At 39.3% G+C, this 15,747-nt stretch overlaps 2 protein-coding genes across 4 annotated transcripts in view; one reads left to right on the forward strand and one right to left on the reverse strand.

Annotated features, from left to right (window-relative positions):
• Positions 1-840: 840 nt before the first annotated feature.
• twf1a (twinfilin actin-binding protein 1a) lies at positions 841-10,817 on the reverse strand. Its single transcript, XM_077517351.1, is given in 10 exon segments — positions 841-2,095; positions 2,097-2,213; positions 3,455-3,576; positions 3,658-3,808; positions 5,261-5,386; positions 6,978-7,082; positions 7,172-7,267; positions 8,807-8,985; positions 9,083-9,163; positions 10,594-10,817. Coding segments are annotated over 10 exon segments (1,236 nt in total). The 5' UTR covers positions 10,745-10,817; the 3' UTR covers positions 841-1,987.
• A 594-nt stretch (positions 10,818-11,411) lies between these two features.
• tmem117 (transmembrane protein 117) overlaps positions 11,412-15,747 on the forward strand; it is a 33,235-nt gene continuing 28,899 nt past the window's right edge. Inside the window, exons 1-2 of one of the 3 annotated variants that reach the window (XM_077517346.1) lie at positions 11,412-11,757; positions 13,755-14,080. In XM_077517346.1, the coding sequence (XP_077373472.1) occupies positions 13,795-14,080 (286 nt within the window). In that variant the 5' untranslated portion in view covers positions 11,412-11,757; positions 13,755-13,794. Of the gene's footprint in view, positions 11,758-13,151; positions 13,267-13,570; positions 14,081-15,747 lie in introns of those variants that run through there. The other 2 variants (XM_077517345.1, XM_077517344.1) reach the window with 2 other exon arrangements.

Here is a 15,747-nt window from a genome sequence, read left to right on the forward strand (position 1 = left end):
TAACCCTGGAATGAATAGGAGTCCCTCAGGGTTCCATTCTTGTGGACCTCATGTTCTCATTATGTTCTCTTAGTAGCCTTGGCAGCAAGTTGGCTGTTTATAAAAATAAAAAGTCAAAATGTATATATATATTTTTTTAAATGGCACACATTCATCATGACTTGACATGACTATCACCATATGATATCACGATATGAAGCTCACGATACGATCATTATCACGATTTTGTGGGTAGGTTGGCAATATTTAAAAAAGGTCACAATGTTGTAAAAAAAAATTTAAAAAAAATTAAAAGGCTCATACTAAAAAAAGCACAATATTGTGCTTTTGTACATAACAGCAATACATATAAACTACTTACAATCTCTAATAACGCTTAATATTGAGGAACTTACTCACCTAATGCAAGCCCACAATAAGTTCCTCCACATTGACTCGCTACACAAGCATATTACGACGATCATCTGACGATTCGCATAGATTTTAAACATAGAAGGGTGAAAACATCCCTAATAAAAAATAAAATTGCACTAAAAAACTCGCCACCAGAGGGTGCTAGAACTGTACAAATGGAAATCAACCTGACTTTTAACAGATGTGATTTAAATATCGTGAACATGACGACGACGACGACGATATTGTGGGCAGTTTTAATATCGCGTTATCACGATATTGCCATTATCGTTACATCCCTAGACTTGATGTTGAACAAGCAAAGAACCTGGGCTGTGAAACACACAGGTGTGGTTGACCATTTTCATTTGAAGGTCTTCAGGGATTTGGTCCATTTCCAGGAGTCAAAACTGAATACCTCAATCCAATAAATACATACAGCGGATGTGCAATTTAAATATTTTTATTCTTCTTAAAAAGAAAAAGATCCGTAGGAAAACAAATAAGACCAAACATGATTTTTTTTCTCCTCTATTTCTAATGACATGATGAATACTAAGGGATTTTCATCCCCAGCCTTGAACATTGAGGTGAGCTTGGTAGTTTGCCTAATGTTAAATCATCAGTAGACGAGTGGCTGTTGCAACATTTTTGATCAACACAAATATTCCCTTTCCTATTCTGAAGCAAGCTCCCCTCCCCCCTCACTCTCACTCTCACAATCTGGGATTACGATCGCCTGAAACATGACTTTCGACGGATGACATTTTAGTGGAAGCCCCTCAGCGACGACATCACCAGGACACACATACACACGGCTACAATATGTACAATTACAGCACTTGCATAGAAAAATAAGTTTCTCAGCAGATGATTTTTTTTTCTCTCTCTCTCTCCATGTAAACCAGTTATATCAAAACAAAAATTGCAATATAAAATGCACTGTTAAAATAAAATCAGGAGACACGAGTTGGATCTTTACATCATCTCTGCTTTCGGAGCACCTATAGAGGTTGTGCACAGTTAGACACTAAGTGACGTTTTTTTTTGTTTTTTGTTTTTTTTTTGGGGGGGGGGGGGGGGGGGGGGGTGTGTCACAAGTTAGTTCACATTAGTCACACTAAGATGTGGCAAAGGAGCTCAACTTTAAATCATTGGAATGTAATCACAACGATTAATAGTAGCGTTGTTCCGATACCATTTTTTTGGCTTCCAATACCTGAATCCTTACTATCTTGGTCAGGCACTGCACTTAAAAACCGTTGCGAAAGAGGAAATGCATGCACCGAACACCTGTGATCACACATCAGTGAGTTTCAAATTTCTATACGAGCATCAGTAAATGGCATTGCCCCCGTTAATTTGTTCATACTCGCCGATGCCAACGTTATAATGCAGTATCGGGACCCCTCCCGATACAACGCTAATTAATAGGCTTCCATTTGGCAAGCTACAAATGGAAACTGCTAAAATGTGCCATTGCTTAGTTGTCCTCTGCGTGCATAGCTGGCTCTGTGATGGGAATGTGAGTTCATCATCATAATTTTTTTATTTTTTTTCCTTTCCGTGTTAAGCAAATATGATCGCCCCAATCTCAGGAATGTTCCACTATGGAACGTGCACAGGGTGTAAGTACCGAGGAGGTCCGGTTTAAGTCGTTGTCCTGGCCGTCGCCGGGGGGTCGGGTGATGCGACGGCCGCCCCCGCTTGCCTTGAGGGCCTTTGGGCTTGGCGAAGGCCTGCTTGTGCGCGTGCTGCTTGGGATGCACCTCGTCATACATGAAGTCACTGGTCAGGTCGTCTCCGTTGTCGATTTCCAACTAATGGAGCAATAGAAAACGTGCATGCGATTTATTGGTGATCGGACAAATGCAAGAAAAAAAGAAAAAGAGGTCTGAACGGATATTGTTCATGTGACAAAACGTGAATTTCCAATGTTGATGAATATTACAGTGCAACTTGACACGGTCCTTGCCAGTCCTCACATAACGTGGGTACACCATTTATAGATCATAGTACTTTAAATGATATTCTTGTAAAATTGACATTTTCATTTGACTATTTTAGTGAAATTAAAAATTTGTGTATTTACAAAATTACGTGTTTTTCACACAATAAAGCTTCTTTTCTAATTTTTTTTTTTAAGAATGTATTGGCTTCTTTTAATATCACAATTTTATTCATTAAAAAATATCCCCCAATTACAATTCTCTTTTCATATTTTTTTTTCTCTAACTGGCTGCCCAATATTACAACTTTTTTTCTCATTTTACATTTGTCTTGTAAAATGGCGAATTTATTCTCAGAAAATGATTGCCTTTTAAATTATTTTTTCCTTCCTAAAAATGAAAAAAAAAATGCTTGTATTAGGACTTTTTTTTCCTAAAGTTATTTTTTTTACTGTAATTATGATTTTTACCCCATATTAGCTTTGTTTTCATATAACAAACATCACTTTTTTTTTTTTTTTTTTTTTTTTTTTAAATTAGAACTTTTATTGCTTTACTTATTCTGAGTTTGTGCAATTACAACTTTCCATTGTGATATGTTGATTCTCGCAATTTTTTTTTCCTGGCAATATTTTTGAATTATTCTTTTTTTTTCCTTCTGACAGGTTTTCTCCCATAATATACCTACGTTTTCAATACTGTTGTTAATGTTACAAATGTAACTTTTTTTTTTTTTTGCAAAAAAACGTTATTCTTCTAGTACAGGTTCATTCTCTTAATATTTGGACTTATTTTCATAACATAAAAAATGATTCACTTAAAATGACAAATTCTCCAATAATATTTCAACATTTTCGTGTGTTTTTTTTCCCCCCTATCCTGGTGACACATCACCTTGTCTTAAAAATATATTCTTATAGGTTTACTTCTTTTCCTAGTAATATGACTTGCAATTTTCATTTTCTATCTTCCCCGTGTGGACCAAGTACTCCTTCCTACCATTCCAACAGCTGTTTAAAGTATTCAATTGACCTTATTTAGCTTGATGAGAGGGGTATGATGCAGTGCCTTATTCCACTTTACAACGTGTGAACAGAAAATCCCTTCTTCACCTTTTTCTCAATCTCAATCTTCAGTTGGTTTTCCACCATGTCCACCAGAGGGTTTTTGCAGCTGGAATAGAGCATTCTCTCTTTGATGCTACACTTGTACCCTGGCATTGAATAAATAAAGACTGCGAAAGAAGGAAGGATGAGGAGCTTTAGCACAGGTGGAGAGCACGCACGCACAAACAAACACGCGTATATCAACTCACCCGTGGACTCCAAGCGGTCACCCTCGTGGGAATGCTTGTAGAGGAAGAAGTGGTAGCGCGCGACGTCTTTGGGGATCCTCAAGGGCAGGGACTTCAGGTCTGTTGGCTCAGTGCTGCCCAAGCAAATCAGCTCCTGGTCAGCGTCTACTTGCTGGTGGCCGAGGGAAAGAAGAAACAATTGTCGTCCGGTAAACTTGCTGGGAAAACGGTGCAAATCCACTACAGTTAGTTAGAACATCTGAAGTTAAGGTTTCATTAGTCAGAAATCAGCCAAAATTCAGAATTTGCTTGATGCATTCATTTACAGTCTGGATGCAGAAGGGTGAATGTCAACTGCTTTGGAGGGAGTCTGGAGTCTACAAAAACGACACTAAAAGCCGCTAGATTTGTTACTCATTGAAATTTTAAAAAATAGTCATTAAATGGGTTGGTAAAGTCACTAAATAAAGTCACGAATATAAAAAAAAATATCTTCATCAAAGACACCAGGTCACTTTCAAATTGTCTTTTATTTATTTATTTTGTAACTTTTTTTAAATTTAAAAACGCTAAAAAAAAAATAAAAAAAAATACAGGGAGTCCCCGAGTTACGTCTTCTTGACTTTACGGCGTCCGTGCCTCGTCCATAGCACTTTCTTTTTCGTTAATTTCCCACAGTAGTCATGCCATTTTAAAGTTATTTAAAACCCCTGGGCATTATCTTATTTTGAAATGACTTGGTCAGAACCATCAAAAAGCCCAAAACGGGTCACAATAACGCCTAAGGTTATTAAAGTGGTGTTGTTGTTACCTCCAGCAACGGACGTCCATCGAGCACGTCGGCTCACCCTGAGGCACATCACCTTTCTCTGCCGTTCGTCAGCAATGAATGTCCGTGCGGAGACACGAAATGTTGGTTCTGTCGCTTCCGGGTCACACAAATGTGTTTTTTTTTTTTTATTACTGTATAAAGTATTTTGATATAGAAGGCTTTGATGCAGCTTCTGACATGAAGAGGTGGCTTAAAGTAATAGTAATTTAAAACAAAATGGCCATCGGGTGGCTGCAGAGTATAAGAGATCAGCCAGGGCCATGTTGCAACAAGCTTTTTGTCAGTGTTTTTCACCAGGAATGTGAATATTGACTAAACATAGCTACATTCTAATGTGAATTGGTGCAAAATGGAAACAGTTACAAATATACTTTTATTTCCTGATGAAAGAGATTTTCTTTTGGTAGGTTCCATGTTTTTATAGCAGTAGAACACAATGTTACAGCCAGGAGCGAAGGGGGTTGCTTACACTAGTGTGACTGTTAGGAATGTAACTGCGTTGTTTTGATTTGAGTTTGACCATCGCACAGATTTTCATTTCCAATATTTACCATAAGATGAATAGTAAATCTGTAAGCTCAAACACAATTCGCGTTTTGTACTGAACACTCACCAGATCATGTGGCACTATGACACCAACCCGCACAAAGGCCTTTTAAGCCAAATAAAAAAAGCCATTGTGTCCGCCCTCTACACAAAGTCTCCAAAGAGGACGTGACAAAAGGCAGCCATGCGCATTGTCCAACGAACGCATTGTCACCTGCCCCGCTCATGCGTTCTCTTAACACTCACCAGTTGCACGTAGTTGATTTCCTTGTCCCTGAAGCGCTCCAGCGCTGCCACGGCAGCGTGGTGGATGGGGAAGGCCACGCCTTGGAGGGTCTGGTGCTTACTGTCCACGCTAATGTCCGTCTGAACCTGAACGCACCACGCGCAAACAAAACAAGAAGCTGAAGTTGCAGGTCATACATTAGTTGCATTAGAAAGTTTACCTTGACATCAAAGTAACACTGGTAGTATTACTTTTTTCCTCATAATAATGTACATTATTCTTACTAGTTTGGCATTCAGTTATAACTTTCTGCAATATTGCAACTTTATTCTTTTAAAATTATTTTTAGCGTAAAATTAAGCATTTTTTTTCTCCATCATATATTAACATTTTTCTTGTAAAATACTTACAGATGTAATATTGCAACTTTACCACTTGAAAGAATGATGAATGAATAATTGATGTCTCATAATATCACATAAAGATGACACTGTATTACTATCTTTCTCCTCGTAAAATTACGGTACTGCTGTTCTTGTAACACGTTTATTCTTTTAAAATTACTTTGACAAAATGTTTTCTTGTAAATATTGCTCACCATATTACTAATTCATTAAAAACAAAACAAAACACTATTAGCTTGCGAGTAAAATGACAAATATACTTTGGCAAAAATTATTATTATTTTTTTTTTGGTAAAAAAAAAACTAATCTTGCCAAGTACTTCTGGTTGTTACTAGACTTGCATTTTTTTAAGTAATAATTAATTTTTAATAAGACAATTTTTTAAAGAAATTTTTTCCAAATTAAATTCAAACATAATTCCTTCATTCTGTTAATACAGCTTTGGTGTCACGTGAGGCAAACCATATTCACTAAAACATATTTTCCGTTAAAAAAAAAAAAAAAAAAAAAAAGTCTCCTGGGTCATAAATATTCGTTCAAGGCGTCAAGTGTTTTGATATTTCAGAATAAATACTGCCACCCTCACAAAATTCAAAATGAGGATGTTGATGAGCTTCTTACTAGTCTTGCTCGCTAAAGGCCAAAAAAATAAAAATAAAAAACATGAGGGCAAGTGTGTTCATATTTTAGACGCTGTAGCGCGGCCAATTACATCAAAACGCCACGTAAACATTATTCAAGCCCTTGCTGGGGGAACCTCGCATATCAAACACGGGCTGCGGGTCGTACAGCCATCTGCTTACGTCGCCAAGAATCTAAATCCTTGACGCTAGCTCGCTTTAGCGAGTGGCGCAAACGCACTCCTCACTTCCTGTGTGCCTTTACTTGGATGTCTGCAAGCATTTCCATATATGGTCAAATGCAAAAAGTCCTCTTGTAGTTGGACGTCGTTTGAATGGGAAGAGTCCATAGAGTGTGCAATTGTTTGTAAACTGCTCTCTTGCTCTCACCGGGGAAGAATGAGCTTTCGATATGGGTGTGACCTGCGTTCGCCTAGAAGGCTCCTCTCTCGCTCGCTCACTCTGCCATTCTCATGACTCAGCGTCTTTGCACTGCGCTAGCACGCCGCAGCTGACCTTGTGGCGTTCTGGAAGGCCACGGCGCCCGTCGACTTTCAACACGCGACGCCGCAGATGTGATTAGAGGGAATAGCGTTAGGAATCCGAGGTTGGCTTTTGTACAAGTACGCCACGCCCGCTCATTTGGACTGCGGAGCTGACATTTGGGACTGTGGGGAGAACACGCTCCCTTCCCCGGGCCTTTAGCGCGTACCTCGTTGAGTTTAATCTGCCTCAGCTCCTCCTCGGCAGCGGTGAGGGGCAGGGGAGCCGCCTGCGAGATCAGATACTTCCTGTATCCGCTGAGGTTGAGCTCGTCCTGCAGGTATTGGTTACCGTGAGAGCCAAGTCACAAAGAAGCTTTTGACCTGGTTCGGCCAATATCAGATTGATCAGCGGCGACCAAACCTTTGTCGTGGCAAAAATCTCATCTTTGATGTGGCCGCCCCCAAACTCTTTCTTCAGTGTGGCTCTGGTAGCAGCAAATAGCATTTTGTTTCTCACCTGTTTAAAAAAAATAAAAAAAATACAAATGAGTTATATTTTGATTTGATTTTTGACAACTCTCAAATGAGTGGTCACTTTTAAAAGGTACAGTGGCACCTTGAGGTACGATTTTAACTTATTCCATGACCATGCTCATAACATGTGCATCTCAAATTATCTTTTCCTATTGAAATAAATGGAAATACCGTTGATGTGTTCCAGCCTGCCGCTCCAAAAATTGCAATGGGTCTTTTGAGCTCCTTATAGTCAGCCAAACTTTGTTCTAGGATGCTGGATGACTTATTTCTCTAAAATAATTTTTCTCATCGGAAACGTAATTAATCTGTTCCAGGATCAGCATCATCACCAACGTTAGCCCCCCCAAAGGACCGCATGAGTGGACCTGTTCTACAAATTGCTAAAAAGTGATGGGACATAGTGATTTTCCAGGAACGTTTTAGAAGTGATCATTTGAAAATATGAACACTGGCAAAGATTTTGAAACGTGTTGCATATTGATCAATTTCAAAACTGAAACCGGTAGCCCCTTTGCATTAATCAGTACCAAAGAAGGTTTAAAGAAAAAGTCAACCCAAGATTTATTTTTTTTTGGACGATAATGTTCAATGGTCTAAATATGGTATTTTGTTTAATATTGTGTTAATGGAATATGAGTTAAGCAGCAAAAATCCAGCCGTGTTTATCCATCTCAGGGGGCGGCCATTTTGCCACTTTCTGTCGACTGAAGATGACATCACAGATTGTTGCTCAAGGCTCAGGCAACAACCAATCAGAGCTCATCTGTTTTCTGAAGCTGAGCTGTGATTGGCTGTTACCTGATACCTGAGCAACATTGACGTCATCTTCAGTCGACAGCAGGTGGCAAAATGGCCGCCCCCTGAGATGGATGAAAATGGCTGGATTTTGCTTCATAACTCATATTCCATAAATATAATATTAACCAGAATGCCATCTTTATACTATTATTGACTTCCACTTAAAAAAGGTTGGTGAGCCTTGATTTAGGGTTATGAAAGATTCTAATCAGGTCCTCGAATGTGTGGCAGACATGCTAACCACTAGGTCACCGTGCTGTTGAGGGCATATTTTGGATTCTTAAAAGTAAAAGCGACCTTGGCTTCAGTTATAAGAATTGTGTTTTATTTTTATTTATTTTTTAATAGAACAGATTCGTCATATGTCTTGAAGTGGTTTCACATGTTCCAGACAAGTCTGTGCCTGCGCTTTTCGAGCGAACAGGACAAGAATGTTAAGCTCTGCCTCGTCCTGCATCCGTCAAGCTGAGCTCACGCCGATTTGTCCCCTCGCAACATTCCTCAGTCCGCAGAAGCAACATTTGTTTATCCATTTGTCTATTTGAAATGGGAATGACAGCACTGGAACCGGTTCTTTGAGTTTCACTCGTACCAAATAAAACCATATGACAAAAAAACACTGTTGAATAACAGAGAAGCAAAACACTGGCCCGGCAGGCATGGAAAGAGAACCCCACCCGTCAGATGTTTACAAAAAAAAAAAATTTAATAGCAGCCTTACAGTAGATTGGTCTGGAGTCCAGGCGAGGAAGAGCCACTCGTAACCCTGGTTGTTGCTGGAGTCCAGCCGGTAAAGAATGTAGCAGGGAATGCAGTCCTCCAGCAGGGGGAGCACTAAGGCGTCATACTCCTGGTCCCACTTCTTTGACGCCTTCTTGGTGTCGGCCACCGTCAGCTGCTCTGGAGAAGCACAAGTGTGTCAAACGCCGCAGTTTTGCTCACACGTGCGATCTTGTTCTTGGATTGTAATTATTACTAAATCTCCGAGGGCGCTTACCATCCTCAATGACGATCTTCAAGACCCGGTATTCGTCTCCGCTCTTGGCGCTGGCAAAAATGTCCTTCACATCATTGCCCGCTGGGAATGACATTTAAAAGTCAAAATTGACATTTTAATTGCGTCTACTAAATAATTGGTTCTCTGTCGTGCCTGTTATTCTAAGCATTCAGACTCTTTTCTGTCTTGCAGTAAATTCCATTTCCTGTTCTAAATTCATCCTTTTCAACAAAACGTTCCTCTGCCATCTATGGTACCCTTCGCTGGTTGCATCACATATTAAAGAGATTGAAGTTCAAAACGTACCACTTTTGCGTAGCGTGATTTGGGGGGGTTCCCACTTGCTCAGGTTTGCTATGATAATGTCTCAGTTTAATGTCAGTGTAAAATCTGGGCCTATGATCCCACATAGACAGATAAACAAACATCTATTATAATTGTGAATCGCTGCCCTTATAAACAATATGGTACTCAACCTGCAGTTCAGTAAATTCTTAACCCTATCTAGTAGGGGTGTGAATTGCCTAGTACCTGACGATTCGATCCGTATCACGATTCGATTCGATACCGATTAATCCCGATATGAATTTACAAGTCGATTTGAGATTTTTTTTTTTTACTCAAATTTAGAAAATACCATTCAGTATACTTGTACATGTACACTGTGAGAATTGTATGAAAATGTATTATTTATTCATCTGAAACTTCAGTCTTATAACTGTGAGCCACTGTATTTAACAAACAGGTTGTAACCTTTTTTCATGTTTGAACAGCATTGAAATAAAATATTAAGGCTTAATGTTCCATTAATATAACATTCTTCCATGCTTAAGGTATGAACGTTAGACGTTTTGTTGAATATTTTTCCATCAAAAAAAAAAAAAAAAGTCTGTTAAAAAATCGATCGATTCGAGAATTGCGTGCTGTAGTATAGCGATATATTGCCGACTCGATTTTTTTTTTTTAACACCCCTACTATCTAGTATTATCAGAAAATAGTTTGTTGTTGTTGGGGTTTTACACAATAAAACAGGACGTGATTCAACTGGTCTAATGCCCTCTTGATACATCAATGCAGTGACCCCGATCAAAAGGACGACTAACGGCGTTTCCGAAAAGAATTGATCTCATTCATGCGGACGCACTTGCTGGTGGAACAGGCCAGTTAGTCAGTCAGGTTTGAATAAAGGCGTCACCCGTTCATTCAGAAGGATAACCGGTCATCATCACACGATTTAAACTCTGGGATTAAAACCACTACGAGACATTTCGACGTGGGGAAAACACACAAAACAATCACGGTTTAGGGGTCTGCTGACCTGACTTGATTTACCTTCAAAAGTGCAAACCTCTCATCACACATGCAGCAGGCTAAAGCTCGAGCTAGCTGGTGGGAGCGATTAGCGAAGTTGACGCTTGCTCCCTTATTTGCATTACTTGTAAATTACATGATATGAGTGGCACGTTGGCGTAGCAAAAGCGGCTATACGTTCAAACGCGGCGTAATGTACCTTGAATGCCCGTTTGGTGTGACATTGTGTCCGTGTCTCGTCTGCGGAAAGTCTCGAGCAGCTGATCAGACGAAACCAGGGAAGCGAAGAAGCAGGAAGCGAATGGCAGACATAAGCTCCGCCCCGGTAGGGACGTCACCATTTTATTCATATGCGCCAAAAATATAAACGCAATCGTTCACTTTGTATGCATTAAAACATCTGTACGTTGTAATACATATATTCAAACTTAATTTACTAGAATATCCAACTTACACGGCGAAAAAATAAATCGAAGGAACATCACAGCTTTTTTTTTTTTTTAGATAAATAATTAATATTATGTACAAAAAAGTCCTCCCACCAGGTTTTTACTCCATCTAATAAATACATTTACATGACTAAATACTTTTAAACACGGGGAATTATCCGATAAATTATTATTATTATTTTTTTTAAGAGTCAGAATGAATAATAATACATGGATTGCTTATTGTTGTTTATTATAACCACTAGGTGGCCGGTGATGAAAAAACTATAGCGCGTGTCTGCTGTGGTCCATTTTACATTTTGCCATTACAGCTACAAACGAAACAGCAAACGTAACAAGTTCCACCAAATTCACACTAACAGACGTGATATGAACAACTAAAGTAAGTACTTTACTGACAAACCACAAAGATGTTAACTTGCTTATAACTGCGAAATTAATCAGTGTTATTTATGATAAACATTATTATGATTATAGATGTTAGATTAGCTTGTACAGGTGTACCGAATGAAGTGGCCAGTGAGTGAGATTTTATTTTGACAGCGCTTGACGGAAGTGATATATTGTCATACTCCAAAACTTGACTTCAGCTATTCTCATCGCGTATGCAGGACAGGTTCGACTGCGTTTCAGTGATGCTATGTGCGATTACGGTCGTCCGCCGCATCAGCTGCACTTTCCGTCCTCTTCGGCCGCCGTTCATGGACGCTTGGGTGCAGATGGCCGACCAGGATTTTCCGGGAGGTGCGGCTGCCGTAACGTAACAGGTCGCGCTGTGAACAAGCCCGACGCATTCCTACCGCATCACCTCGTGTGTAGGGGCCGCTGCTGGAAGCGTGATGTGGCCACCGGGGTGCTTTAATTGGACGGCAGAGTTTCACATCACGTGTACGCCTCTTGTCAGGTGCACACAGGTAGGATCTTCCGCCAACTCCTTGCCTTCGCAAATGATGCAGCGACAGTTAAAGTTTGAATCATGTATTTCAGCACTGACAATCGACGTCATCGCAGTTTCAATATCCCTTAAAAATGGGTCTGATCAGTCACCTTACCAGATCACTTAATTAGGTAACCCATGGACAACCTGATAAAATCTAATACAAGAACAGTCACAAAAGTCACAAAAGTAACAATGGTCACTTGCGATGACAGTAATAAAATACAAGTGCACATGGTTTATTATTGTGCTCTGCATCACACCATCAAGAGGTAAAACTCACAGCAGCAGTGCTTTTGCACATCTCAATAACAATAAAGTAGAATCTTGTCGAAAATTTCATTAGTTTATAGGCTATATAATGAAAAGCCCTTTAAAAAGTGCAAATATGCCATGAGAGTTCATTTAGGTGCTAAGGCACATTGTCAAAGTACCCCATAGTGGCATGCAGATCAATTTAATATGCTTCCACCATACATCATCCTTATTTTATTTCAGCATACTTTCTGGGACATTTTTGTTTGAAGAGCTTTTCATAATGTAAATTATTTGTCACGTCTCTGTAAAGGTTGGGAAGTGTAAATTAAACCTAGAAGAAAATTGCTTTCAAGTCAGTTCCTTCCTAATTTCCATATTAAAATATATTTTTTAAATTCATGTTTAACCTAATTTTTTGAGAATTTAGTTGTTGTTTTTTTTGTTTTTTGTTAGTTGTAAATTTATTCATAACAATAATAATGATTTAAAAAAAACATTTCACTTTGTGGAACGAATAAATGTGTTTTACTTTGAATTCAACGACTCAGTTTTGCTTGATATTCTAATTTATTGAGATGCGCAATACGTACTTGAAATGAATTAATATGAAAATATCCTTGACAATACATAACTTAATTATAATCCAATTAGGGATATCAAAATTAATTGATTAATCGACAAGTAATCAATTATTGAATTAATTGACAACTATTTTAATAATTACGTAATAGTTTGGAGCCATTTTTTACATTTAAAATTGTCCAAATTCTCTGATTTCAGCATATCAACAGTAATTGTTCACTGTAGTCCTTCACAAAAGACTGATTATCTTCTGTGTAATTCAAATAAATAAGCTTTATTTGTATAGCGCTTTTCACAGACACAAAGTCACAAAGCGCTATACAGGGTTAAAGACATTTGCAAACATCTGTTTTTACTTTATTTATTTATTTTAATCACTATACGAAATGAACATCAATCAATCAATCCATCAATCCATCATTCCAACAGTGACAGCACTAAATCTAATAACTGTCACGACTCACTTATGTTTGCTTATGTGATGTTCACAAGCTTAGGCACTGTGATGTCATTTTCAGTTGACAGCGAGTAGCACTACAAAGCAAAATGGCCGCCCCCTAAGATGGATCAAAACAAGTGGATTTTTCTCCTTAATTCATATTCCACAAATGGAATATTAATCTGAATACTGTGTTTAGACTATTGGGTATGTAAATACAACATTATTGCAAATATATTTTTCATGTTTACTTTTTTTACAACATCCAAATATGCACCTGGACTCTCATGGCATCCTTACATGGGGCAAATTCAGCAATAGCGTTATGCTGCCATGTCCTCCAGTGTGGCAGCTCTCAAGTTTCCATCCCAGAGTTATTTTTGGAAATCAGGGTACTGGCGTGAGAGGTCCAATCCAGAGCTGTCTGTTTTGGGCGTAAGAGGAGGGGGTCATGTTTAAATGCAAACAAGAGTGCTGCTGCTTCCGTCTCTGAGCGCAGCCGCACGGCCTCACAAGCCACGGCTAAGATTGCACGTATGTGATCCGTAATTCCGTATCCCAAGTGATGCCTGAATTTAGCATAATCCCGAATCCAAACCCCAACATCTAAATCTGGTGCCGACTGAACGACGTTAACACCAGCTTGTAATCCGATGTCACTAATCTGACCGCGAGATGCTCTCTCTGCCTCCCAGGTGTGGCGTGGGTGGCGGCGGGGGGGCGTGGCTCGCTAGGATGGAGACGGGGAGTCCCAGTCGCTTCCGATATTACTTCAAGCACCCGTGGTCGCGCCTGGTCGTGGCCTACCTGGTCATCTTCTTCAACTTCCTCATCTTCGCCGAGGACCCCGTGTCGCACAGTCAGAAGGAGGCGCGCATCGCCGTGGTGGGCAACTGCTTCTCCTTCCTTTTCAGCAAGTACCCCGGAGGTGGGTGGAGCGTCCTCAAAGTGGCGTGCTGGTTGCTGGGCATTTGCGCCGGCCTCCTGGCTGGGAAGTTTGTGTTCCACCAACAGCTCTTTGGTAAGTCATGCGCACTGGAATGCCAGTCAAATGTGAAACACTTTACACAAGCATTAGTTTTGTCGATTCAGTGACCTTTTTTTTCGCAGCAGTCATGTTGACATAGAACTCCCACAGAAGCTGTTAACTCATTCACTGCCAGCCATTTTATAAAATCTTAAAATTTTCAATACCCACATGAGATTATGTTTAATAAATATATTTAAACCAATCGGCCAAATGACAGAATAGACACTCTCCTTTTGCCTTGTCCCGTTCTTTTATAATCGACAGTAGAAAAATGTAGATTGCGCAAAATGTAGCCATTATTCCCATTGGATCTCAAACTGTATTTGTTTCGTATAAAATGGGGCAATGATGTCATCTACTGGCGGTTGTGCATCAGTAAAGTTGTTTCATTTGGATGTTTATTTATGCATGTAGCACCTGTAGTATTATTCATAAAATGGCTGACATGCTATACTTCAAATAAATTGTGAGTTTATAGTTTATTACTTATTTATACTTTTCTAAGATGATTTCATTCAATAATTTTGTCTTTTCGGGTAACCAAAATATTGCTTTATATCTAATGGAGGCATTACTTTTGGCTCAAAACTTGAGTTCTCTTGTGTCGTGAGTGTTGGCGGACATTTTTTTTTTTTTTTTGCTCCTTGCTTGTATAAAAAAACCCTCAACCTTGTGTCAACCCCTTTTAGAAGCGGCGCTTTCACCGCGCTGCTGTAATCCAACATCGGCGCGCCACCGCGTGAACTTTTGTCTGCTCGCTTGTTGTACAACACTTTAGCGAGGCCATTATGTCATCAGGACCCCGAGAGTCGTGTTGTCCAATCTTTTTGAAGCGCCGTGTTCCCGTGCGCCCACGTAGCACCGCCGAGCGGAACATCCCTGTGCTTGTTCACATCCCTCACTCCAGTTATTCACGCGTTTACGCACTTTTTTTCCTCCAAGGGCTGCACACAAAAATCAAAGGATAGCTTACATTGACATTACTTACAGTAAACACACTATGACCAAGTTATCAAGAAATTATGTACGATCGTAATAGTAAAATAAGTAAATCAATAAGTTAAAAAAAAAATGCCCATAACTGTTCTCAAACTTTTTACACCAAGTACCACCTAAAAAAAATACTCCCTAAGTATGACATCACAAGCAGCGTAGTTTTATCTTTTTGTTATCCACTGTAACATTTTGCATAGTTGGAACATTATCACTGCATATAGAAAAATAAAACTGTACTTAAAAATTCAATTGAAATGTATTGCACGTAGAAATGGTACTGTACCTGAATAAATGTTTAAAACAGCTCTAAAAGCTTAAATGCAAACGTATCACAATTGTATACAAAAATATGAATTACAGATGAATATAAAAGCTGAAAAAAAATGAAGTTAGGGAGTATGACTTAGGTCACCTTCAGTCTTTCGCACTCAGCTGTGGGCAAGCTCATCTGCCAGTGTATGCGTGTGCGTGTGTGTGTCAACAGAAGCTTAATCAAAACTACTGTGTAACATCTGACACACATAATTGCTCCCCACGGGCTCCAGTTCTCCTGTTATTTTATTTATTTATTTTGTGCTGCTAGTTCAGGCTCTTGTGTCGGCCTTGTGCCAGCCAGTGTGTCCAAAACTACCGTGTGATTTAAAAAAATAATAATTTTCCTC

The sequence above is a fragment of the Festucalex cinctus genome, chromosome 3 (assembly GCF_051991245.1).
Source record: "Festucalex cinctus isolate MCC-2025b chromosome 3, RoL_Fcin_1.0, whole genome shotgun sequence".
NCBI lineage: Eukaryota > Metazoa > Chordata > Actinopteri > Syngnathiformes > Syngnathidae > Festucalex > Festucalex cinctus.